General features: G+C 49.3%; 1 protein-coding gene across 1 annotated transcript in view; it reads right to left on the reverse strand.

The window, feature by feature from the left end:
- Positions 1-23,919, reverse strand: part of CHSY1 (chondroitin sulfate synthase 1) — a 44,562-nt gene that overhangs the window by 14,226 nt on the left and 6,417 nt on the right. Inside the window, exon 2 of the mRNA XM_090263644.1 lies at positions 14,840-15,335. Within this exon, the coding sequence (XP_090119770.1) occupies positions 14,840-15,335 (496 nt within the window). The remainder of the gene's footprint in view (positions 1-14,839; positions 15,336-23,919) is intronic.

A 23,919-nucleotide genomic window follows, 5' to 3' on the forward strand; every position in this document is an offset into this window, starting at 1 on the left:
GCAATGCAGAACCACCTGAGATGCGGACGCATGTCCCTGGCAAAACCCACCATGTAGAGTATCATCAGGCTGGTGTTTGGAGAAAGGGGCCTCTGAACGGCTTGCCTCTTACCACCAGTCCCAGCCTCACTCCTTAATGTCCTCCTGGCGCTAATCCGATGCCTTTCGTGGGTGGAGAAGGGGACTTCTTTCCCAGCAGGATGCTTGGCCGAGGGGAGGGCAGGCAGGAAGGCATGCAAAGGAGCTAACTTTTTTTTTTTAATGTATTTTTCATTTATTTTTTTAAAGAGAGGAAGGGAGAAAAGAGAGGGAGAGAAACATCACTGTGTGGTTGCCTCTCGCGCACCCCCAACCGGGGATCTGGCCCACAACCCAGGCCTGTGCCCTGACTGGGAATCGAACCAGCAACCCTTTGGTTTGCAGGCCAGCGCTCAATCCAGTGAGCCACAGCAGCCAGGGCAGAAAGGAGCTAACGCTTCACTGAGGGCTGCAGGGTGAGTCACCGCCCGGGGAGATTACAAGAGGTTAGCAGACCCAGCGGCGGGGAGACGGGCGTTGCCTGGCGGCTCTGGTGGCCCCGGGCTGGCAGTGGCTGCCCTTCGTAGACACCAGGCTACACAGACGGGAAGGACAGGAAGAAAGATGGCCGCCTTCCACGTTTCCTGACTTGAGCCCAAGAGTGAACCGCAGGCTGCCTTCATGCCCTCCCAGCGGTGACAGGAGAGGTCAGAGATGATCTCAAGGCAGCGGCATGCCAGCCAAGGGCTGTTTCCACGGCTGGGGACAAGCCCTGGACCTCTGACAGCACTGAGCTTTCATTCTGAGCTAATGCGATGCATCGGCCTATGTCCCTGGAGCTTCAGCAGCTCTGCAGGCTGCTTACCACAGGCTCTCTGCCCAGCCTGCTGGGGGTGGGGGTGGGGGTGGGGGTGATCGGTAGGCCTGGGAGGGGCAGCGGGATCTAAGGACCACGGCATTTGCGACCACCGGGCCCTATTTAGGATGTCATCGTGTTTTCTTTTTCTTTTAAAAAAAAGTTGACTTATAAACAGTAGTTTGCATGTTTAGGTATTCTAGAGAAGTGGCTAAGATTACAAAATGAGGATCAATAATTTAAAAGACTCTCTTTATGCAAAATCAAGCAAGGAAAAAAATACCCAAGGTCTCAGTGAGATAAATTGTTTTTGCGTTTTAGACAGCTTTGTTTCCCACCAGCAGGAACCAGCAATAATTTGGGGAGCAATGCCATGGTCTTTGGGTGTGCAGCACGTGGAGACCTAGATTAGATATTTCTTAAAAGTCTCCTTTTATCAGTATCGGTTGACATGCAAAACTAAAAAGCATGTGATAGCAGGATTCAAGTAATGGGAACAAACAAAAACCCTTCAGGCTAATTTTAGTAAGAACTGTTTACACCTCAAACCAAGCTTTAAAGTGGAAGGTGCTAGGTTCCACCAGTCTCTGTGAGGGGAGCGTGGGGTGACGCAGGGCACAGAATAAGTAACAAACAGAAGACACTCAGGGGGCGCCTATCCGCAGCCCCACGGGCCCCCCACTGCTTCCTTCAGGCTGGTCATTGCACAGGGCCAAGCCAGACACTCAAGAGTCCAGGGTGACACCCCTGTCTGGTGCAGTGACCACCATCTGACCATCATCAGAGAGGTCCAGGTAAGAACCATGAACAGATGCTAAAAGGAGTGGGTGGCAGTTAGAGGAAGAACAGGAGACCTCCCGGTCTCAAAACATGTCCCTGTAAAACACGCACTGATTGCCAATTTTATAGTGAAGATTTGGTGACCCGAGTCAGTCCTGCCCACTGAGGTCACGCTGACATCATGTGCCTCCTGATGTGACACACTAAGAAGGGCGCCCGTCACTTGGCCAGGGACATTGCAGATCAACTCAAGCTCAGGGGCCCTGAAAAGTAATTAGCTGGTACTTTTTCACAATGTCAAGGTCATGAATGATCAAGACAAGGTCAAAGTTACAGGACGTGTAGGAGATTTGTCAACTAAACCCTGCGTGTGATCTTCGACTGCACCCTGAAACACACGAATTCTTTTCTCTCTCTCTCTGTTTTTTTCTATGAAGGACGTTATTAGGAGCTAGGAAATACAAATAGAGCCTGTAGATTGGATAATGGCACTATGTCAATACTAATTTTCACACTGTGTTTATGTAAGCAAAAGTCTTTGTTCTTGGGAAACACACACAAGTATTTAGGGGCAAAAAAGGGGACTGTGTCTGCCACTTACTCTCAAATGGTTCAGGATAAAAATAACAGACAAAAACAATAAAGCCGACGTGGTAAATGTTAACGATCAGGAAGTCTTGGTGAAAGGTTACATGGGAGTTTGTGGTACTATTCTTGAAACTGTCCTAAGTCTAAAATTATTTTAAAATAAAAAATTACCCCAAAAGTGGTTAAAATGGCAGTGATGGCTGTTTTGCAATACTCCATACTGCATCCTGAACAAATGAATCATGAAATTATGGCAAGAGATTTCTTAAAGGCTCTTTAGCTGTTCCAAGAGATTTTCAGAAGTGAAAAAACAAGGAGCTTTTAATCTGAAATCTGTTTAATTTAAGCTAAGGTTTCAATATTTTCTCTTTTATATTTTTTTTCTTTCTTTTCCTTTTTTTTAATTAAAGTAATCAACATGGCAATTCCTCATTCTATTCTTTGAGATTTCCTGGACAAAGACCCGTTACTATTTCTGCCTCTAATTCATCCTTTTCGCCTGGTGTGCTGTGGGCATGACATCAGCTTATCAGAACCGATAATTTACGGAGCCTCCTGGTCACCGAACCGCGACACACACGCATGACTCAGGGGGAAAAAGACCAGCATGTGCTACCAGCACCTGCACACTGATCTGTCATTAAAGAAAAAGCCTGGCCCTTCTATTTCCCCTCATTACACACCAAGGAGTCTACAGAGCGTCCTGGTAGTGCTGCCCATTTTCCAGCTCTTTGCTGGAAGGTCCATATGCAGACCTCAAGGGTTCTGTGATAACCCGCCTGTTACAAAGCTCGTATTTCCATGGATGACTATCCATTACTATCAGCCATCCTGACATTTAGACACACAAGCCCACACGTGGTTATTTTACTCAAAGTGATGAGCTTTAACTGTGAAGATGGTTTAATTATTTGCTCAAGCTCCCAAGCCTCCAGAATGGCCCTGTTTTCTGTTCCAAGGACCCATGGCTGGTAATATGCTCCGTCCTTGAAATCATAGTGTTTCAGGGCATTCGAGGTCTGAGGTAAGTCACACAGTGTTTGCCTGGCTACATGAGAGGTCTGATTTCAAAACCAGCCCCGGGCCTGCTGTCTCTTCTCTCCCCAGGGCTGTCTCGAGCCTAACGGCAGCCACCCAGGCCTGCTCAGGCCCCGGCGGAAACGTGACAGGGCTCAGGTCAGAAGAACTGACTCCCGCACGCTTGCTTTGAAAAGGTCGGGGGCGGGAGTGCGTGGCGGGTCTCTGTGCTGATTTGTTGACACCAGCTCATTCACAGGACTCTGGCCGTGGCGACATGCTAAGGGCTATGGTGGCAGCTGAGACTTGTTTCCTAGGAAAAACAAGTCTGGAACAGAGCAACCCTTCACGTGGGCTGACTTCATCCAAGTAACACTGCCGGGAATAAATGATCACATACCAAAACACCACTGAAGGGATACGGTGTCCAATGGAAACTGAGTCAGCTAGGGGACTGAGGAGAGTGGGAAAGGGAGCTGGTGAGGCCACAGCAGCAAACTGGCTACAGAGAAGGAAGGGACCAAATACACCTTGTAACCACCCGTGGGAAAACATCTGGGGCCTCCTCGTGTTCTTCCTCCCTGACGGAGGAGTAAGCGACTCTTCCCACGGCGTGAGGGGCAGAGCCTAACGCAGCCCCCTGATAAAATGTCACAGTTCTCGCCTCATCTGTAACCCTAAAAAGCCACCCACCCACGCTTGCATTACAGTCTAGGACTTCCGTGTCGTTCTCGGCGTAAAAATGTCTCTCCCTCTCTCCAGCCTGGCGTGGCACGAACATCCTGGGAACAGAGGCGACTCAGTCCCACCCGGGCACATCAGCACACACCTGCATAGCCTTCGGCAGCAGCCTTGTTCTAAAACAAAAATGTGACTTAGGAGAAACAAGGCCGGACCAAAGAAAGCAAAACCAAAAGCAAAGAAACAAACCTGAAGACAGGGGGAAAAAAAGAACCTCAACAAATCTTGCCCATTTCTCGGAGTTAGTCCACTCCTGACAAACTTTTTTACATTAAAGTAGCATTTACAGTCAAAAAGAGAAAGAAACCACGGACCACCTAAAATGGGAATAAAAGGCTTTTCTTCTGTACTTCAGTTTTGGAAACACACACACACACACACACACAATCTTTGGCTGAAAGAAGAGGAAAGAGTTACACCCATAACAAACTGCAGAATGGGAGGAATTAGTATCACCAAGGGCTTCTCGACACGGCCAACTAACAACTGTATTTAAAAATTACTCCTTCCAGCTTTCAGAGGACACCTTGGGACTCTAGCTAGCTCAACTGCTACGCACGCTGGTACTTTAGATGCCGTTTCACTGTGAGTGGAAATTTTACTTAAATCTCGAGGTGCCTTTATCACGGTCCCTATATGTGTGAATGTAGCAAATATTTATGGGCCTACCACCTTAGCTCCCAGAAGGAAATCGGACACCACCGTAATCACGTGATCGAGGTCAATACACCAACAACAGCACAAGTCAAAATTACGAACTGTTGGAAACAAGAGCACATCACTTCTGGAATGTTCCTGCCCCACAGATACAACCTGGGTCTAATCACAAGGAAACGGGCAAGTAAACAAAAGAATCCGAACGAATGGACGTTCCACCAGCCTGTAACTGCCCAACGCGTCAGGATCTGAAAAGCAAGGCAAGACGGAGGACCTTCTGCAGACTGAAGATGACCGAAGAGACATAACACTCTAAACTTTTAAAACTCCACCTCTTTTAATAAAACTTCAGTTTACACAGATTTATGTATAAAGGAATAACAGAGGTATAAACCTGTGGGCTATGCAGCCTCTTCTGTTTTGAGGGAAAGGGGGATGAAGTAAAAACCTTCACCACTCACGCTTAGGAGCTTGGGCATCGTCACACAAATTCAATGCTCCGTAAGAACAAAACCGTTAAACAAAAACCACAAAAACAAAATCGGTTGCTATGCAACAATAAAGAGAGATGTTTGCATCACGTCAACAGAGGAAGGGAAAAGGCAGTAAAAATCAATCTTTCTATATTTTTTATATTACATTTCCAGGATGGCTCATGAATAGTTATCTGTCTGCCCATCCATCCATCCGTCAATCCCATCCATCATGTATTCACTCAATTATCAGACTATGTGTTAGGCTCTGTGCTAAGAATCGAGGGCACGGGGAACACCACTTGGACTTCAGAGTCGATGCTAACTCTACGATTCTTCACGTTGATATTCCAACAGGAGGAAACACTGCATTGTGTGTCCATTCCCAGCTTCTCCCACCTACACTTCAGACATCGGGATGAGATGATCAATAATGAGAAAGCACCCTGACGCGGTTGCCGGGGCGCTTTCTCAATGGTCCATCATACCGGGTGGGCCTCACGACGGATGGCGGCTTAGAATCCCATACGGGTGAGCTTCCCTCCCAGGGGCCCATTGCTCCATTCAACATGCTGAGTCTGAATTCTTACACTTTGCTGACCGAAGCATAAATCTGCTTGCTTTTCGTAGCTTTGTCATGTTTCAAGCTCAGAGGAAAAATAATTTTGTGATTCCCTTGTCTGGGGTGAGGGGCAGTGCTGCGGTTAAGAGGCAGATTTCAGGGTCCGCCCATCTTGGAGCAGGAGTAGCTCAGCAAACATCTTCGATAAGACGCCACAACACAGCTTTGCAACTACACTCACAGCCACGTGAGTCCGCACTGCCTTCTTCCACGTTGCCTGGTGGCCGTCAAGACCATTGAGAACATTCATGGTTCTTACTCTGCCACACACGGAGGGGTTCTGACTTGTACGGCTTCCCGTGGATGAGTGAGGCCGTGTTAAGGTGGGCACAAACATCACCCTGGAACAAAGAAGCTGTGGCGAGCGTGACTCTCTTCCTTGTAATCACCTTATGGTACAGAAAGCTCAACTTTTCCATAAAAGGTCTATTAGCTCACTTGATAGCTAACCAGGTAAAAGATTTTTTGTTGTTGTTAAAGCCTCAAGGCAGCCTGCTTAGAGCAGGCTGCATGAAGGAAGCCCTCGTCCCCAAAATAAGACATATCCAGCTTAGCTCATCCATCTTTCCAGTCTAACTGCCTACCCTTCCGGTCACACTGAGCCACGTGGAGTTTCCACAGCAGGTGCGATGGTCCCGCATCCCTGTGACTTCTTCCTCGCTGTCCCCTTGGACAGGGAGCCCCGCCCTTCTGAGGCTGGGACCCTCCTCTTCAGTGGGTCACGCACGTGGGCTCCGCCCCACCACCCGCTCGCCCGCCGCCAGCCGTCTGTTTCTGGGTTCCCGGAGTACCCTGCTCCCAGCTCTGCGGGGCCTCCCTGGGGTGTGTGACTGATTGTACATGACCTGTCCCCTGCGGGCGACCGGCTTCCTCAAGAGTGGGATTTGTGTCTCGCTCACCTCTGGTCCTCGGCCTGATGCTCTGTGCTCTTACAGCAATCTGTACTGTTGCTATTAGACAGTGAGACTGTCACCTGAGAAAGTCGAGCCTCGGCAAGAAGGTTATACCAGTTACACCGATGAGCGTGACGGGGTAAGGGGTGGCGCACAAAAGCGGGCGTGCTGGGGGGACAGCGAGACCAGAGCAAGCTCCCCACAGCACGTTCCCAGGCTCTGCCGCCTGACTGCCTCCCCCCGGGCCACTGGTGCCACCCTCGTCTCCCCCTCCCAACCCGAACCCACTGACCTCTGCATCCTGAAGACCCCTCATCCGGGAGGCCACCTGCCCTGCCAGCCCCGGTCGGGCTACCTGCTCTCTGTGCGCACAGCTCTCCTGCTGCGTCTTCGGAGGAGCACCCACCCTGGGACTCAGGGGAGACTGACCTCACTGGGACGTCCACGCCTGTGCCCGGCCGCAGCAGCAGGCACAAAGCAGGCACACGAGTGCCTGACGTTTCTACATCCTTGCCTCTCCCATGAGAAAACCCCCACCGGGGCCGGGATGGGTGCGGTTCCTCCCTCTACTCCCCTGCTAGGGAGCACCGTTCTCTCATGGCAGGTATTTAATAAGGGCCTCTTGAACGAACACGTGATGAACAGTTCATGTGCGTCTCTTCAAAATCGTCCTTGGCTCGTTAATATTCACCCAGGCGGGACGCAGGACACGTGGAATGTGATTACCTTCTGCGAGCCGTTCCTACTTGTCTGGGAAACGTCTGCTGTAATGTTAAGTGCTCTGTGTTAATATTCTAGACGCCTAAGGCACATGAGCAAGCATAAAAAGAACGGGGGGGAAAAAAAATCAAACCCAACCTCAAAGCAGATCAATTCAACAAGTTTCCATAGCGTCATTAGAGTCAAGCAGAAACCTGTCCAAGCTTAATATTACTGAAACACAAAACTGGAAAGAGCCACCTGCCCAGAGCACACACAGTTGGAAACGCAGGACCGAAGAAAAGCGCACCAGCCTGAACGACAGATAAGGCTCTCAAAGTTCTACCTAAACCGGTGGTGAGACGCGCGATCACAATGGCGCAAACCCCAAGCACCGAGGCCGCCAGCTGCTGGAGAGGGACTGCCACACGACAGCTGGGCAGCTTCTTACACAGCTGAGCGTAATCTCCCCGCACAATCCCACAAGCACACTCCTAGACGTTCCCCCAACTGATGTAAAAACTTATGTCCACACAAAATCATGCCTGCAAACGTTTTAGAGCATGACCACCAAAACCTAAAAACCACCAGGATGTCCTTCAATAGATGAACAGGTATAAACTGGTCCGTCCAGACAATGGGACATTATCCAGCAAGTTCTACCTAAACCAGTGGTGAGACGCGCGATCAGAACGGCGCAAACCCCAAGAGCCTTATCAGGGTCCGCCCTCTCCCTCACCTCCAGCCAGCCGGCCTCCTTGCTGTTCTAATCACGCACGTTGCCTGCCTCCGGGCCTTTGCACACCCATTCCCTCTGCTGGAGACGGTCCTCCTGGATATAAACAAGGTTCGCTTCTCACTCTCTCAGCTGTATTAGCATCCCTGCCCCTCGGTCACTCTGTCCCCTTATTCTCTGATGTCCCCGTTGAGAAGCAAATGTCACAAGTGCAGGCTTTGCTGCGCTCACGGCTGCAGCCAGCTCGTGGCTAGGACAGAGCCCATCACACAGCAGGCAGGCACACGGATGGTTTTTCATGAATTAACCATTTTAAAAATTGAGGTATGTTTGTATCGTGTGGGATAGTTCAATTTCAATACCCAGCCTGCCCTAATAAAAAAAAAAATGATGAGAATTCTAAACTATCACAGACTCAATTTATAAAACCTAAAAAACAAACAGGCAGGCATTCCCTTAAGTAAACCACATCATTATTAAGAAAAACAAGGCTTATGTTTTTAAGGTGAGTTTTGCTGTTGAAGGGGATGCACAGATGTTAGCATATATGAATGAAAAAGTAGAACCTCCAGCATTTTTCTTTTTTCTTCTTTTGTTAAAAAATCCTCACCCGATGACATTTTTTCATTGCTTTTTAGAGAGAGGAAGGGAGAGAGAGAACCAGAGAAGAAACATCGATTGGTTGCCTCCCATATATGCCCAGACCGGGGATCATACCAGGGATCGAACCCGCAACCTGGGTATGTGCCCTGACCGGGAATTGAACCTGCGACCTTTCAGACAAAGCTCTGACCAACTGAGCCACACTGAACAGGGAGACCTTCAGTATTTTTCAAAAGAAAAATCTTTGAAAATAAGTAAGCGTCCAGCCTTAAAGAAAATAACTTGGTGCTGGTCTCTTTATCCCTGCAAGTGTTGCCTGAGAGAAACCAGAAACAGACGCACACAGGGTTAACCAGGATGACGTTATCAGAACTGCTGGCCCCGGGCTGCTGAGTGAACGCTGAAAGATTCTTTGTAGCCAGGGGAAAGTTTTGCTGTAATGGAACCATTACAAATCCGTACAGTAATAACACAGTACATTATAAGCCTGCTCCGATGATAAGCTCTTTATGAGCGTTAGAAGTCTGCAGCCCTCTCAGACAAAGGCCTTTCTGTCTTCGATTTCCTCGAAGTCAATAAGCTAAAAATCACATCCTGCACAATGCCCACTCAGACCCACAGAAGGGCCAGTCTTCTGGGGCCTCGCCCCGGTTCCCCAGCGCACCGAGCAGTCAACACGATCCGGCGGCGGACACAGCAACTCCACTCCTGTGTCCAGTTAGACCCTCTCTGGGTTCCGACCACTTTTTATTTTGAAATAATTTCCAATTTAGAGCAGAGTTATGAAGACCGTAGAGAGAGGACCCATCGCTTCTCCATGCCCCCTCTAATGTTAACATTTAGGCAAGTACGCTGCGCCCATCAAAACTAAGAAATTAACGTTCACACGACAGAATGAAATGAACTAGAGGCTTTATTCAGATTTCGTCAGGTTTCCCGCTAACGTCCCTTTTCTCTTCCAACCCAGGACCTCACAGGCATTTAGCTGCCATGGCTCCTTGGTCTCCTCCGATCTGTGACAGGTCCTCAGCCTTCCCCTTGCTTTTCATGACCTTGGCCCTTGGGAAGAACACCGGTCGGGTAACTTGTAGACTGTCCCCCAACTTGGCTTTGTCTGACTAGACAGGATGTATGGTTTTGAGGGAGGTAGAAGCAAATCTGAAGAGCCTTCTAACTCCCTCACATATTTGCTGATGGTAAGGTGGGGCCTGCCAGCTTTTCATACTAGAAAGTTAATGCTTTTTCCATTCCCTACTCCATTCATTAAAAATGAGTCACTAAGTCCAGCCCACAGGCAAGGGGAAGGGAATTAAGCTCCACCCCAAAGAGGGAAGATTACCCAAAAAATGTGTGCATGTTAAAGGCACCATAGTCATGAATACTTTGTAACTACTTTTTTTTTTTTTTAAATTGAAATTTGCTGATAAGCAAATCTCTAGTTATCATCCATGGCAACTAACAAAAACCGAGGCTTAAAAAAAAATAAAACAAAAAAAGCAAACAGCTGAGGCTTGAGAAAGATTTATAACTAAACCACATAAACAAGACATTTGTAGAATCACCTGCAGAGACAAAAATATCCTTAAAATTCCACTCAGTTTGAGCTTTCAAGGGCCTGTCGGTTTCATCCCCGGCCAGCAGGGACCTGATTCTGCTGTCGCGTCCGGCAGAACCTCCGCGGCCGTTGCTCGGGCTCTCCTGTCGCCCAGCACTCACCCGCGCTGGCTTGAGTCTGGCCCCTCAGCTCCCTGCAATTAGCACAGCGTAGCGGGAGGAAGAAAGGAAGGAAACAAACATGCGAAGCACCGGCCTGCCAAACATTTATGATAAGGGCGACACCGCGTGCCAAGTCTGGCCTCCCTCCCAACCGGGTTCTAGGCAACTTCCTGGAAAGACCGAAGTCACACTTCCTCCCCTGTCTTCTCCACTCCCCGGGACAAAGCTCGGCAAGGGCCGGGGCGCAGGCCGATGCCAATGAACCACAACATAACCTCAGTCTCTACTGAAAACATCGCCGGATCACAGGAAATGTTGTAAGAGTGTTAACGGCGTGGATGGTTCCTAGAACATGAGCAACAAGAAGACCTCACCAGAGAAGCCCGTCTGCAGCGCAGCTCATCCACCTGCCAAGCGCCTGGCTCCGGGCCGGGGCCTGGAAATGGGTGCTCTGTAACAAACATCTCAGGGGGCTCTCCTGTAGGCGGTCCCCCTCTGAGAAAGCCCAGCCTGGCGTAAGACCCCTGGGCCATGCTAATGTTGGAAGGGCACACGCAAACACGACTAGACCTCGCAGACACCTGCAGAACAGCCGATAGTAACACACACACATGCACACACGGCCTATCTGTAAGGACACACCATGGTGGCTGACTCATGAGAGGAACCCAGTGGTTGGAGACAGAGGTGGGAAGACTTGTCCCTGTAAACCCTTTGCCTTTTGAACTTTGAACCATGGGACAGTATTAACTATTAAAAAAGACAATAGCCCTGGCTGGTGTGGCTCAGCGGATCGAGCACCAGCCTGAGAACCAAAGGGTCGCCGGTTCGATGCCCAGTCAGGGCACGTGCCTGGGTTACGAGTTTGGTCCCTGATGTTTCTCTCCCTCTCTTTCTCCCTCCCTTCCTCTCTCTCTAAAAATAAATAAATAAAATCTTAAAGAAATAAAAAAGACAATACATTTTTACAGTTGCCAAACCTATTGATACCTATTTCCAACTTGCAGTAGCCACGATTACTTCCTACCCCCAGTACCTTCATGACCAGTCAGATGTGGAGCAGAATTTAAGAGATCAGGATGCTGACTGTCCAGCTGGGTTCCTTTTGTGAAAATCCACTGAGCCCTGCACGTGTTCATGTTCTCTGCACTTGTCCACAGGTATCATACACATCAGTAAAAAGTTAAAAATAAAATGAATAGGTTACTTGGGTCAGTTTTCTTCTTGCTCCCTCATATCACAGAGTGCTACAGCGTCTCCTGTACTTGCCTAGGTAAAGGCTTGTCTCAAACGTTTCAATGATGTTTCTGAAAAACAATCTCTCTAACCTGAGTTGTAACGGTGACCCTCTGTGACAATGGACCCAGGGGTGCTGCATCCTGTCCCCCTGACTGTTGTCCATCAGGGCCCACTGCTGGGTCTTCACGGCGGGGGTTTCAATAAGCCTGGAGAAGCGTCACTAGAAACTGCCGCACAGGTCACTGCATGACATTCACAGCTTTTTCATGATGAAAAAGAAGTCTTCAAAGCCACGTACAGAAAACGCCAAGGTCATAAAAGACAGAGAAAGAGGCTGGGCAAACGGGAGGCGGCCAAAGAGCAATGGCAAGGCTGGACCCTGTCCTGGGGACGGGGGACCCCTGCCGTGGGCCTTAAGGGTCAACAGACTGATCACAATGTGAACAGTGGTCTCAAGTGTCCATGTTAAATTTACTTACACGGTGGCTGTAGAAAAGAGCTTCCTGCTCTTACTCAACATGCATTGACATTATTTAAAGAAAAAGGCCCCAATGTAAGTTTCTCCTAAATTGGGGGAGGAGGGTGGTCTCGGCCTCTCCCCCATGGGGGAGGGGAGGTCCTCAGGGACACAGCAAACGACACAGCGAATGGAAGGAAACGTTAACAGGGCAACCTGGGTGTCAGGTGTCCCAGTGTTCTCCTTGCTACTTTTTTTTCTTTCTGTAACAGCTCTGTAAAATCACACTCCTTTCCAAAGAAAGTTCTCAAAGACTGTGTGCTAATAAATAACCACAAAAAATAATCCAAGCCAGCTTAGAAATGAATCTGGATTTTGATAACGACAGTGGCTCTTCATGAGCCATTTTAATCATGTAAGGGTAATCCCAAGGCATTATTGCAACTTGCAAAAATAAAAAAAATAAAATAAATTACACCTTCTGGCTATGTTTACGATACAGCTAAATAAGCAGCTTTCAAGACCCAAAGCTTAACATAATTGCCTTCAACATAAGACTCCACCTCGGTAATTTCTCATAATGTGAGTCCTCACGAAGGAAGTAGATTTCAGGAAGTTTAAATAAAAGTTCCTCATTCGTGTGACAGATTAGTCTTGCCTGACCAGTGAACACAATGATAAATCCTAATAACGACTTATTGTGAGCGGCACTTAAAAGCCCCAAAGGTCTAATAGGATGGCGAGTGTCCCAAGAGACAGAATTTTATTCAAAATGATAACGAGGCAGAACTACATGTGAAAGGCAAAGATTTAAACGGACAGAAAAAGAGACCCAAGGAAGGGAAGGATTTCTTAACCGAGACACAAGAACACAAACTGTACCGGGAAAGAATGACAAATGAGCCGACACTTGAATTCACAATCTGCATGTAATAAAAACACCACACTTGAAGCGGGAAGACAAGCCACGTCCCGGAAGGAGACGCTGTCCCACGCCCTTGGGAGAACAGGCCCCATATCCGGAGCAGCTCTCCGGTCACCAGGCACTTGGAGACAAGAAGAGCAACAGGGATACTCTCAGACACCCGAGGTGGGGACAGGACACCACCCAGGCAGGGCTGGTCATTTAGCAGACGCACGGAGCCTAAGAGGCGGCTCCAGGGGTCCGGACAGGACTATCGAACATCTCGGTGATGACACCATGATAAGAGGAAAAGAGCCCCCAAACTGTCTCCCAACCCCTGCAGCCCCAGGACAATCCTTCTAACGGCGTGTGGGCGCTCATGCCGCGTCAGAGTTCTTGAGACACTCAAGACGCGGGCTCTGCTGGTGTCTGTCCAGCCGTACGTAAGACAGAACGGCAGGGCGACAGAGACACGGGTGCTGTCAACCTCTCCCTCAAAGGCGGGCCCTGCCTCTGCAATCCCAGCAGGAAGGCCGGCTTCTCGGAGAGCAGGGGCAGCAGGAGGCAGTCCAAAATACACAAGGCGTTACCTGTTCTAACCGTAACAAAGCACGTTAAGGTGGGAGCTCCTTCCCCGAGAATGGGGAGATGCCGAAGGACCGCCAGTTGTACTCTGCTCCCAGCTGCATTCAAACATCCATGACGACAGGAGTCCCCCCGGACCCAGGGAGCCACCCACCACCCGCCGGGGGCACACGGGGACTGGAGGGCTCACTCAAATCACACTTGGGATATAAAATGTATCTTTTATAATTAGAAACTACACAAGACTACTTCCCGTGCACCTGAAAACGTCCACTTCCCTAAAAGTTCAGAAGAGAGAAAGAAAGCAATGAGGAGACATCTCAAAGCAAGTCTCGGGGGAAGACAAGTACAGGCAAGAACACCAATGCTTCATGCAAGCGCTCTGCAAAACTCACTCGGAAGAAAATTGAACAACTTACATCAGAAAGGGTGTTTCTTTTTCTTGGACAAAAGGCCTAGCAATTCCCTCTGCTCCTCACAACCATTAGTGGTTTATTGATCTAAACACAACACAACCTAAGTAATTTTTCCACTCTGACTAATATCAGATCCTGGGACCAAAGGCAAGAGGTGTGCATTTGCCAATAAAAACAGAGAAAAGGCAGAGCTAGCTCATATTCTCTGGGACTGCCAAAGAGAAAGCATCTGCAAGGGGACTTCCTTCAAAAAATTCCATCTGGGTGTCAAGATAACTCAGTGATCACCTGCCACCTGCTGTGAAAGGGGGCACCTATGTCACCAACTTCCAGGTGACAAGAGCTGTCTCAAACCTCAAGATTTGAAATAAACGCAAAGCCCGATGCTAATGGCCTTTATCCATCATCACTCATTTTATGAATTCGAAACACAGAGGCTTCTAAACTGTGTGGGTCAGCATGACCGGAGGAGGACAGCCAGGCCTTCGGGGGCCAGGGCCGGGGAAAATACCCCCCACTGCGGCAATCCCATCTGCGGGACCGGCAGGAGGGACTGGACGGGTTTCCTGGATAAGCAGGAAAATGTCACAGCTGCGGCAAACCGTCTCTTCTTTGGGCCCCCAATGCCATCTATTTATTAACTAAGGAATGGGGACAAAAGTCCCGAAGGTGTGTTCTAAAAACCAAGAGAAAGGGTAACAGGAGGGAATTCAAATTTTTTAAAAAGTGAAGGGAACAATGTAAAATACCTTAACACCTGTTGAAGAGGATAGTATCACCTGTTTCCTAGGGCTGGTTCGGAACAGTGACGACATCAACGGATCTGTTTCTATTCTTACCTCGTACGACCAGACACACTGCACCCCTGCAAACCTCCGGACGCATCTTCCCACCTCGACGTCCTCGTGGGTGGTGTACATCTCCCGGAGACACTTCCCGATGTGCGGGACCATCCTGCGGAGCACCTCCCGGCTCATGATCACTCCAGGCCCCCCCATGCAGAAGTTCTCACCGGGCTCCAGGGCCAGCTTCCCCATTTCTTCTGTGGTGCCCAGGCCCGTCTGCCCGAGAAAGAGGGGCTCGCTGCTATTCAAACTCCTCAGGAAGTTCTCCAGACGGTCCCCTTTGATGTAAACATCATCGTCTGCTCTCATAAACCATTCATACTTGTCCAAATAGTGGTCATGCATGTACTTGAGCATCATGAAGGACTTCTTCTGGGGCGGGTAGGAGTCGTCCACGCCCCGCAGGGGCACTACTGGGATGGGGATGGACGTATCCGAGCCCTCGCTGGAGAAGAATTCGACTTTCCCAGGAATTGTCTTGGACCATGTTCTGGAATTGAAACAAATATCAGTGAGCAAGCAGTTGAGGCCAAGCTCCGCATTTCCAGAAACTCACATATCTGCTCTTGGTGAATACTGTGTGTTCAAAGGAATCACTGTGCCTTCAAAGGAATCTGATAAGAAGCTACTTGATCTGCTGGCTTCCCCTTAACGGAAGCCCACGCTCCCGGGTATTCCAAAGTCCACATTTCTCTTCAAAAGACTCCCAACAGAAGACAATGAGGAAGGGTTCAAACAGTTCCAGGGTAACCAAGTTCCAGCGGCAGCTGAAAACCAAGTCACCAGGCCACTGAGGTCTAAGTTTTCAGGTTGATAGTCTGCCACGACCCACTCCCTAGCCACACACTCCTCCACTCTATCAAACAAGAAACACAATCAAATCGTTCATTCAACAAATTTTCTTTGAATGCTCACCGTGTGCCAAGCATGTGCTAGGCCAGCGAGAGGCGGTGTGACCCACGGAGCTGACAAGAGGAGGGACAGACAATCATCAAAAGTCTCATGGCCCTGGCTGGTGTGGCTCAGAGGACTGAGCGCCGGCCTGCGAACCAAACGGTCGCCGGTTCGATTCCCAGTCAGGGCACGTGCCTGGGCTGTGGGCCAGGTCCCCAGTTGGGGGCGCGCAAGAGGCAACCACACATGGATGTTTCTCTCCCTCTCTTTCTCTCTTCCCCTCTCTCTAAAAATAAATTAATAAAATCTTAAAAAAATAAAAAAAGTCTCATGAATGTACTTACTGCCAGCGACCAAGACAAGGCTCTACAAGGAAGGCTCCCAGTGCTGACGGGCATCCACGAAGGGCCAGAGTGCACTGCAGGGGGGCGTGTCATGAGGCGGGACAGGGGCAAACGCAGGGCCCACCAGCCAGGGCCCTTTTTGCTTTAAAGCAGAAGGGAGATGAAGGACTATATATGGCTGAACCCCCAGGACTGTGCAACAGGTAGAAGAGCCAGGAGCCCAGAAGATAACTTCATGGGGGAACTGCCCACCCCACGGACAGAGGAAAAACCGGAGACCAGTTAGAAGGAAGCAGAGTCCTGAGCAGATCGAACGCCACCCAGTGCCATTTTTCCTTACACTTTCCTTACGCTGTGTCTTAAGGGCTGAAGTAGCCCAGCTACAGAAATGTGTTTGTACATACGACATCTAGGAAAAACATCTCATAGAGGATGAGTCAGTTAGTGAATTTAGCTTCCATGAGATCAAAGCAGCGCAGCTCCCAGACAGTGCCCTTCCCAATATATTTCTATCTTATTTAACTCTTAATGTTGGATTTATTATAGTGACACGTGACTTGCGGGATCAAGCCCGCACGTATCTCTAATGGAAAGACTACGTGAAAAGGTACATCCAATCTCTGGGGAACACATATGCAGTCGGGGGTGGGGAGGGGCTGGGGCGGAGGTGACTTTCACTTTTTATTCTGCCGCTATAGTAAGTACAGTTGTTATAAGCTTAGTACTTTTTGGAGGAAAAAATTGTGATAAAATATACCAGACTTGACGTTTACCATTGTAACCATTTTTTAAGCATAAAGTTCAGTGGCTTTAAGCACATTCACACTGGTTCTGCAATCATCACCATCGTTCATTCTCCAGAAGTTTCTTCATCTTGCAACACCGAATGTCTAAAGCCCACATATTCCTTTTGTAATTTTAAAAACCAATCTACAATGAATCTACAACGAAGGAAACTATTACTGGCTTTTAATTCTCCTAACCCGGTGGGGGGCGGGGAATCAACGGGACTGATCTTCATGTCAAACATGCGCCTCGAAATGGTCAGGGATTAAGTATATATCGTTCTTCATCAAACCTAGGGTGTCCCTTGTCAGAGGCACCACAGTTTTCTGCACGAACAGCAATGGCCAATCACAACCACACGGTGCCAGCATCGGGAACAGGCATCCTGGTCTCTGATACGTTAAAATGTGGAGGGAAAAACAAAGTGCATCTCAGAACGGATGTAATACAATCATTGCAATGTTTTCCCTTAATGCCTGTGGGTTTTGAATGGAGCCTCAGGTCGCTTGTGGAACATTCTAGCAAAGAATCTGGCATACATGGAACCCAATGGGATGACCCAGGCTACAGCACCTGCATTTTCTGCATTTCCACAAAGAATATGCCCCTGAGAAAAAAAATAAAAAGGATGTAAAATCAGCAGAGCAGGGATGGGGAATTAAAGAGAAACCAAGCCCCCCTAGAGAGAGACAGTTAGAAAGGAGAATGAGTTCTTCCCCAAAGCAGCCAGAGGCGACCTCTGAAAACGGTCTGCTGTGCACTTGCCCCAGAAACCCAGCCCAGACTCATACACATGAAGAGGTTCAAATATTTGTGTACACTTGAAGAACACCAGTGAAACTGCCCAGGCCATCAAGGGTGCGTGTATCTGAAAAGCCACCAAGTATTGAAGGATGTCACTTAGCAGAAGCGATGTGTGTCCTTCCGTCATGACAGTGGTGGAGTGGGCGGGGTGCCCAGGCCGAACCGTGGGGCTGGTCGCAGGGTCTGGTCGGTGGCGCAAAGAGAAGGCTGAATTTTTGCTCCACGTGCTTAAAAATGCAGAGGGTGATGCTGAACTTAGGGGTCTCGCTGGAGATGCTCCGGCCATTGAGCCCGGCCAGGCGGACGCAGCTCCCAAGATGCAGCGCTGAGCGTACAGAGCTCGCGGGCGGATTCCCCCACGCGCAGCTCCCCCTGCCCCACGGAGATGCTCCCGCTGAAAGGGAGCGGCGTGTTCATAAAACAGAAGAGGGGGCAGCGCAGGAGAAAAAGGTATCCCAGGAGGAACTGAAGAAACAAAAACTGATGGCCCGGAGTACGTTCTGCATGAAATAAATACTAATGAAAGTACCAAGAAAAAAAAAAGAGAGAGAGAGAGTGAACCACAACCTACCTAGAAAGTAAGTATATGAAACTAAACACAGTCTTCTGATGTGGTGACATCTGGAGTCTGATGAGGTGACATCTGGAGGGGAGCAGCTTCCCGGCCTCAGGAAGTCCGTGAGGACAAGAGGTGCTGAGAAGACCCCTGTCCAAGCCCAGGAGCCCCTGACTCCTCCCTTTACGTAGACGTGACTTTTGTTTGGTAGCCACAACAATTCTTTGAAAACAGAAGTAAGTTCAGAGCTGGGCACGTGAGAGGCCAGTCAATGCTCCCCACTCACGTTATATGAGTGACTTGAAGATGCGGGTGTGCACACGCGCACAAGCATAGAGGGGCAGACCATTTCTGTATCTTTGAGAAATTTCCACGTGAGCTTCTCATCACTTTTCATAAAACCCCACTGACTTTTCCTACCATTCCTATGTGAAGACATAAATCAACTTAATCAAGCCACGAGCAGGAAGCAACTAGGTAAAATCCACAGGGACACTGGAGTTGGCGTGCACTACCACTCATTGTACTTCTGAAATGTAGTTTAAAGATAAACAGTCGGTATTAGCTTACAATTCATTTTAAAAGGACAGTAAGCAAAATCAACATCACTTTAGTTTCTGCCCAATTGCTTCCGAACGAAAATGTGATTTATAAGACAGGCCACGTTCAAGGTCCTACTAGGGCAGCCAACCCCCAAAGCCATTAAAACGCTAAAGCCCATGACATGATGTGGGTCACGGGGAAGGTAAGACAGTGTGGCCTTCAAAGGGAAAACCTACAGCAGAGACAGTGACCCACGGCGCACGGGCCAGGAGCGGGGGTGCGGAACTGGGCCGCTGCGGGGATAAGCTGGCTCTACTCGGGGTAGTTGCTCTGTGCTCCCCCTTTTCTTCTCCGTGAGCTGGGAGTACGGGCGTCCCCGCCTCACAGGGCTGTGAGGGTGAAATACCCAGAAGCCACGGCGGCATGCAGTGAGCGTCATATAGATGTGCCTTCTTATCAGCAAAGACAGGAGCTGGCAAACTAAATAAGGGAGGGGACAAACAATGAGGGAGACGGGAAAGGGTAGGCTGACCGGGGACTGGTCAGGAAAATGCCTCTTCTCCCATTTCTGCCTAAAAACCTGACACTCGGGCTACAGGTTAGAATTCTGTTTGACTATCCATCTCAGACAATGTCAGGGGCGAAGTCTGACATACGCATCCTTCCTATTCGACGGAGGGCCAAAATCCACGTTTGTCTGGCTCTGCCTCCACGTGCCCCGCCAGACAGAACAGAGCGGCAGAGGCGATGAGCACTGACCCAAGCAATGCCTAGCCTAGGACTTGAAATGATGTCATTGTCCAGGAAGAGAAACCAATTAATTTCAAAAGCAGGCGATCTGACCTCAAACCCTCCTTAAAAGCCTCTCTGCAGTTTTATGGTGAACTCCACCCAACTTTCTTTCCCTTTTTAGGGAACCCGGGGAGAAACCTCTGGTTGCCCTTCTCTGTTCATAAATGACTGGTGGTTTGAGGGAAATCTCTTAATAGGAAGGTTTTGTAAGTCTTCCAACCTTAAGGAGTTATGATCTTTTCCTGTAGGGTACCTTTAGCTTAAAGACCCCCCACCAAGGCGGAGCGCTCTGAACATACATCGCAGTTCACCATCCTGGAGGAAGAGGAGACGTGTACCAATAACGTGACAGAAATGAAGAAAAGGGGCTGTCCCCCCCTTGTGACAGAAACAGGTCAGTCCCTTAATTTTCATAAGCAAATGTCAACCTTGTCACCAACACGTCTGTTACCGGCAGCAAAGCGCTCTCACCTCATTGAAACCACAGAGCGCCTGCAGAGGCCCCTGCCAGCCAGCTCAGTTTCCAACCGCCCGATAACCGCCTCTTGCTAGAGCACAGATAAGACAACTGAAATTCGAGCGGGCCAAGCAATCTTCCGCACTGCCGGGCTTCTAAATGTTCTAAATGCGGTCCTGATACCGCGCCCAGTCGCAGCTCCGCAGTCCAACTGGACAGCATTCGCCCCGCTGGGGAATGCCTTCGCTCGGGCTGCACCTCAGAATAGACTCCACTTCCGTTCAGCGTCATTGTAAGAAAAAAAACCTACATCAAATACATTTCTGCACAAAACTGGCTAGTCTACCGCAAGACTGTTGTCCTGGGTACACGTTCATAATATATGGTCATGTTTACACCACCGGCAGGAGCACTGACTTGTGATGGGAATAAAAGTACACCTACAAAATAAAATAATGCGTTGCATACAATCCAGCCCTGAAGTGCTTCCTCTGGTTATTTCTGGAAGAAGGATCCGAAAGGATTTCATTTTCTGCTTTGTGTTTTCTACATTTTCTGCAACAGGTGTTTTTCAGAGTTAGAAAAAAAAAAAATTCTATCAGGGGAAGGGAAAGCTTTAAGCTAAAAAGCAGCCAAAGAAATAAAACAAAAACAAAAAACAAGAATTTTACTTGCATAATGAAAATATTTTTTACTCTATTCCATGGACAAAAGCTAAAAGAAAAATGGAGAAGGACTGAATACGTTCTTCCACGATTTCCTACACTTTCGGTTATACTAATTTTTATAAGTAAAATGGGGAGGTTTTCTGTGAGTTCCCCCAAATCACCGCAACATGTGTGTGCTGTCTGATAGTTCCAGTGGCACATTTGAAAGAACTCATATGATCAAGTCACATCAGAATTTGGGATCAATAAAGGGAGGGAGACAAGAGCTTTACCCTGTAGAACTGACAGATAATAGGAATTAAATGTACACTACATTTATATTCTCCCTGGTAGAGAAAAAATTTAAGACAACTTAACCACAATGTATACATGATGGGGAAAAAAAATGAGCAAAAAAAAAGGCCAAAGAAAATCAATAGCAGGAAAGCCGGATCAAGGTGTGAAGGACGCCCCCGTACCAGGGAGGGCAAAGTCACGGCACGGCTGCCGCCCAGCTCTGAGCCCACGGGGAACACCAAAGCAGCCAGAGCACACTGGGACCGTGGCCCAGGTGGGGAGGCCTACTTGCCGTCACGTGACCTCCACATCTGCTCTCGGTGGGCCGAATTCAGCCAACGGCCTTCCAGCAGGCACACAAGAGAAGCCCCACGGCTGTGTTCCACTGTTCAGGGGTAAGTGAATCTATTCCAGACACTAAGACCTGAAATTCCCCCGGTGGGGCTGATGGTAGAGAAAGCAGGGCAAGTGCAGCGAGAATCCTTACAGGAAGAACCTGGTGATGGAGAGGCTGTCTTAGCTCATCCTCCCCAAACTGTACACACAGGTCTAGGCTGCCACAGCAACTGTGAACTTGAACATGATCAGGCCCTTGGGAAAACTCTGAGGTCGGTCTTCCAAGGCTACCAGATGACGACCTGAGGCTTCGCCTGGAGCCCAGGAAACATGCTCGGGCAGGATGTTACCAGCCGGTCAGGCGTGACCTGTCCTGACTCAGTGTGGGGGGCTCTGCAGCTGGGACCTCAGTGCAGGTCTCCTTCCGCGTGTGCGGTTTCCGGTATGTGGTTTCCTCTTTTAAAATCTTTTAATAACTGTCTCATCGGTAGGGCCCTATGATGTGAGCGATCTCAAATTCTTTTTGACAGTAGGTAAAAAGGTGGGAAGTTTTTTCAAAGAGAAATCAAATTATACTCTTTACCGTTACCTTTTCTTTTCCCTCAACAAAGCTGCTGGCAGGTGGATTTCAGCCCCCCCCTGCCCCCCCCAACAATGGCTTGGGCGCTAGCCCAGGAGGCAAGTCCCAAGGTAGCAAGAGCTAACAGCAGCCTGTGCTAGCAGTCCAGGTTCACAGCAAACAATGGGACTACTCATCAGCAGTGACCACAAATATGCCCTTTGAAAGGCAAGAATTAAAACGTGGAGTCTGAGGACAGAGAGCAAACTCTGATTTCATGAAACACTCCCAAAGCTTCAAGTGTTGGAGAGCTACCTTTTTTTTTTTTAATTAAAGATTTTCTTTATTTTTAGAGAGAGGGGAAGGAGGGAGAAAGAGAGGGAGATAAACATCCATGTGTGGTTGCCTCTCACATGTCCCCAACTGGGGACCTGGCCCGCACACAGGCATGTGCCCTGACTGGGAATTGAACCGGCGACCCTTTGGTTTGCAGGCCGGTGCTCAATCCACTGAGCCACATAAGCCAGGGCAGAGAGCTACCTTTTCCAGTTTGCGTTTTGCTGCTGTGCACTTGGAAGTGTCCACATGCAATCAATTCTTCATCATACATGAGCGAAAGTCATTTTCAAATCTAATGCGAAGCAAAAAACAAGAAAAGGCAGTGTGAGTTAATGCCAAGAATAAAACCACCCTGGCTGTACCTGGCCAACACCTCTGTCAGTCCGTCTTACCCTACGGGGCACTCCTTGGCACACGGCCCGCTTCACGGCCAACAGCCACCCTTACCGAGCAATTATCCAGCACCGTGTGCCATGCTGGGGCACCAGACACTCAACCTTATGACAGCCGAGGTCTGCGAGGGATCCTCACCCACGTTTCACAGATAAGCACCCTGAGACTCCGGGCCAGGTAGGTAATGTGCCCAACGGCCACAAAGATCGTAAATGCCGCAGCCAGGACTCACGCGCGGCCTGGCTGAAAGCCTGTGCGGGCCGGCCTCTTGTCCCTTTCGTCGTCCTCCGCCTGTTTCCCAGGCAATCGGACCCCCTGCTTTCTCTTGCAGCCCCCCTCCGCTGATAAGGCTGAGGAAACACTCGCGTGGAGGAGGAGAACAGCCTTACACCCACTTCAGCCCCTTGCAGCCACTCTGGCTGCCCGGCCGAGACCCGCCTGCTGAGGACACCTCTCCAGGGTGCCGGCTGCATTTAACTGAAGAGCAGGAGACCTGAAAGGAACGTGAGCTTCCGAAACCTACGTTCTGCGCCCGGTTCCCTCTGCTCCTCTGATCTAAAGCTGCACCGTCACTGTCCCCGCACTGGGCTGGGAACACACAGACGAAAGTTGAACACAAAATCTGCCTTTGCACCTAGGCTCCACTTACAAAACAATCGTTTAAAAGGCACTATGATCGTCGTCGTCGGCAGCCATCCGTCTCGAGAGACGATGGTGTAGCTTCTTAAGAGTCTATCTGCACCGCCGAGAATGGTTGTGCAGTCCAACTCGGGAGTGACACGGTATCTGTCTCCTCCCGTGTTGAATCGACATCTTGCGATGACGCTGGAGTGTCCTCTCCAGTGGAGCTGAAGCTACAGAGCCTGGGCAGGGTGATATGGAGGGTCTGCTGTTGCCCATGCAGCAGACCCCCCCTCTCTTCGCAGCTGAAGGGTCCAAGGGAAAGACGGAGTCAATACAGCTTGGCTTCAGGTGCGCCGCAGGAGTTGCCGGTGTTGACTACAACGTCAAACCGCCTTAGTTTCAATAATCCTCAGGTTTCGGGTTTGGGAGCCCAGGGATGTTAAATCGAGCCAATGACAACTGATTCCGAACAAATGTACTTGGCTATAGAACAAATACTGTTAAGTGATAAATGCTTCAGAAGTGACATTGAATCAAGGTGGAGAGGTGGCCAGCTTCACTACTTTTAAATCATAGCTCAATTTCTTGGCCCCCCTGTGCCACCCAGAACCGTAAGCCCAAATGACACTCGCAACGGGTAGGAGCGCCGAGTACTTAACGCGAATACACAGGAGCCGGGCCCGCATTAGAAACACCGCCACCT

The sequence above is a fragment of the Furipterus horrens genome, unplaced genomic scaffold (assembly GCF_987537825.1).
Source record: "Furipterus horrens unplaced genomic scaffold, mFurHor1.1.pri manual_scaffold_16, whole genome shotgun sequence".
NCBI classification, from domain to species: Eukaryota; Metazoa; Chordata; class Mammalia; order Chiroptera; family Furipteridae; genus Furipterus; species Furipterus horrens.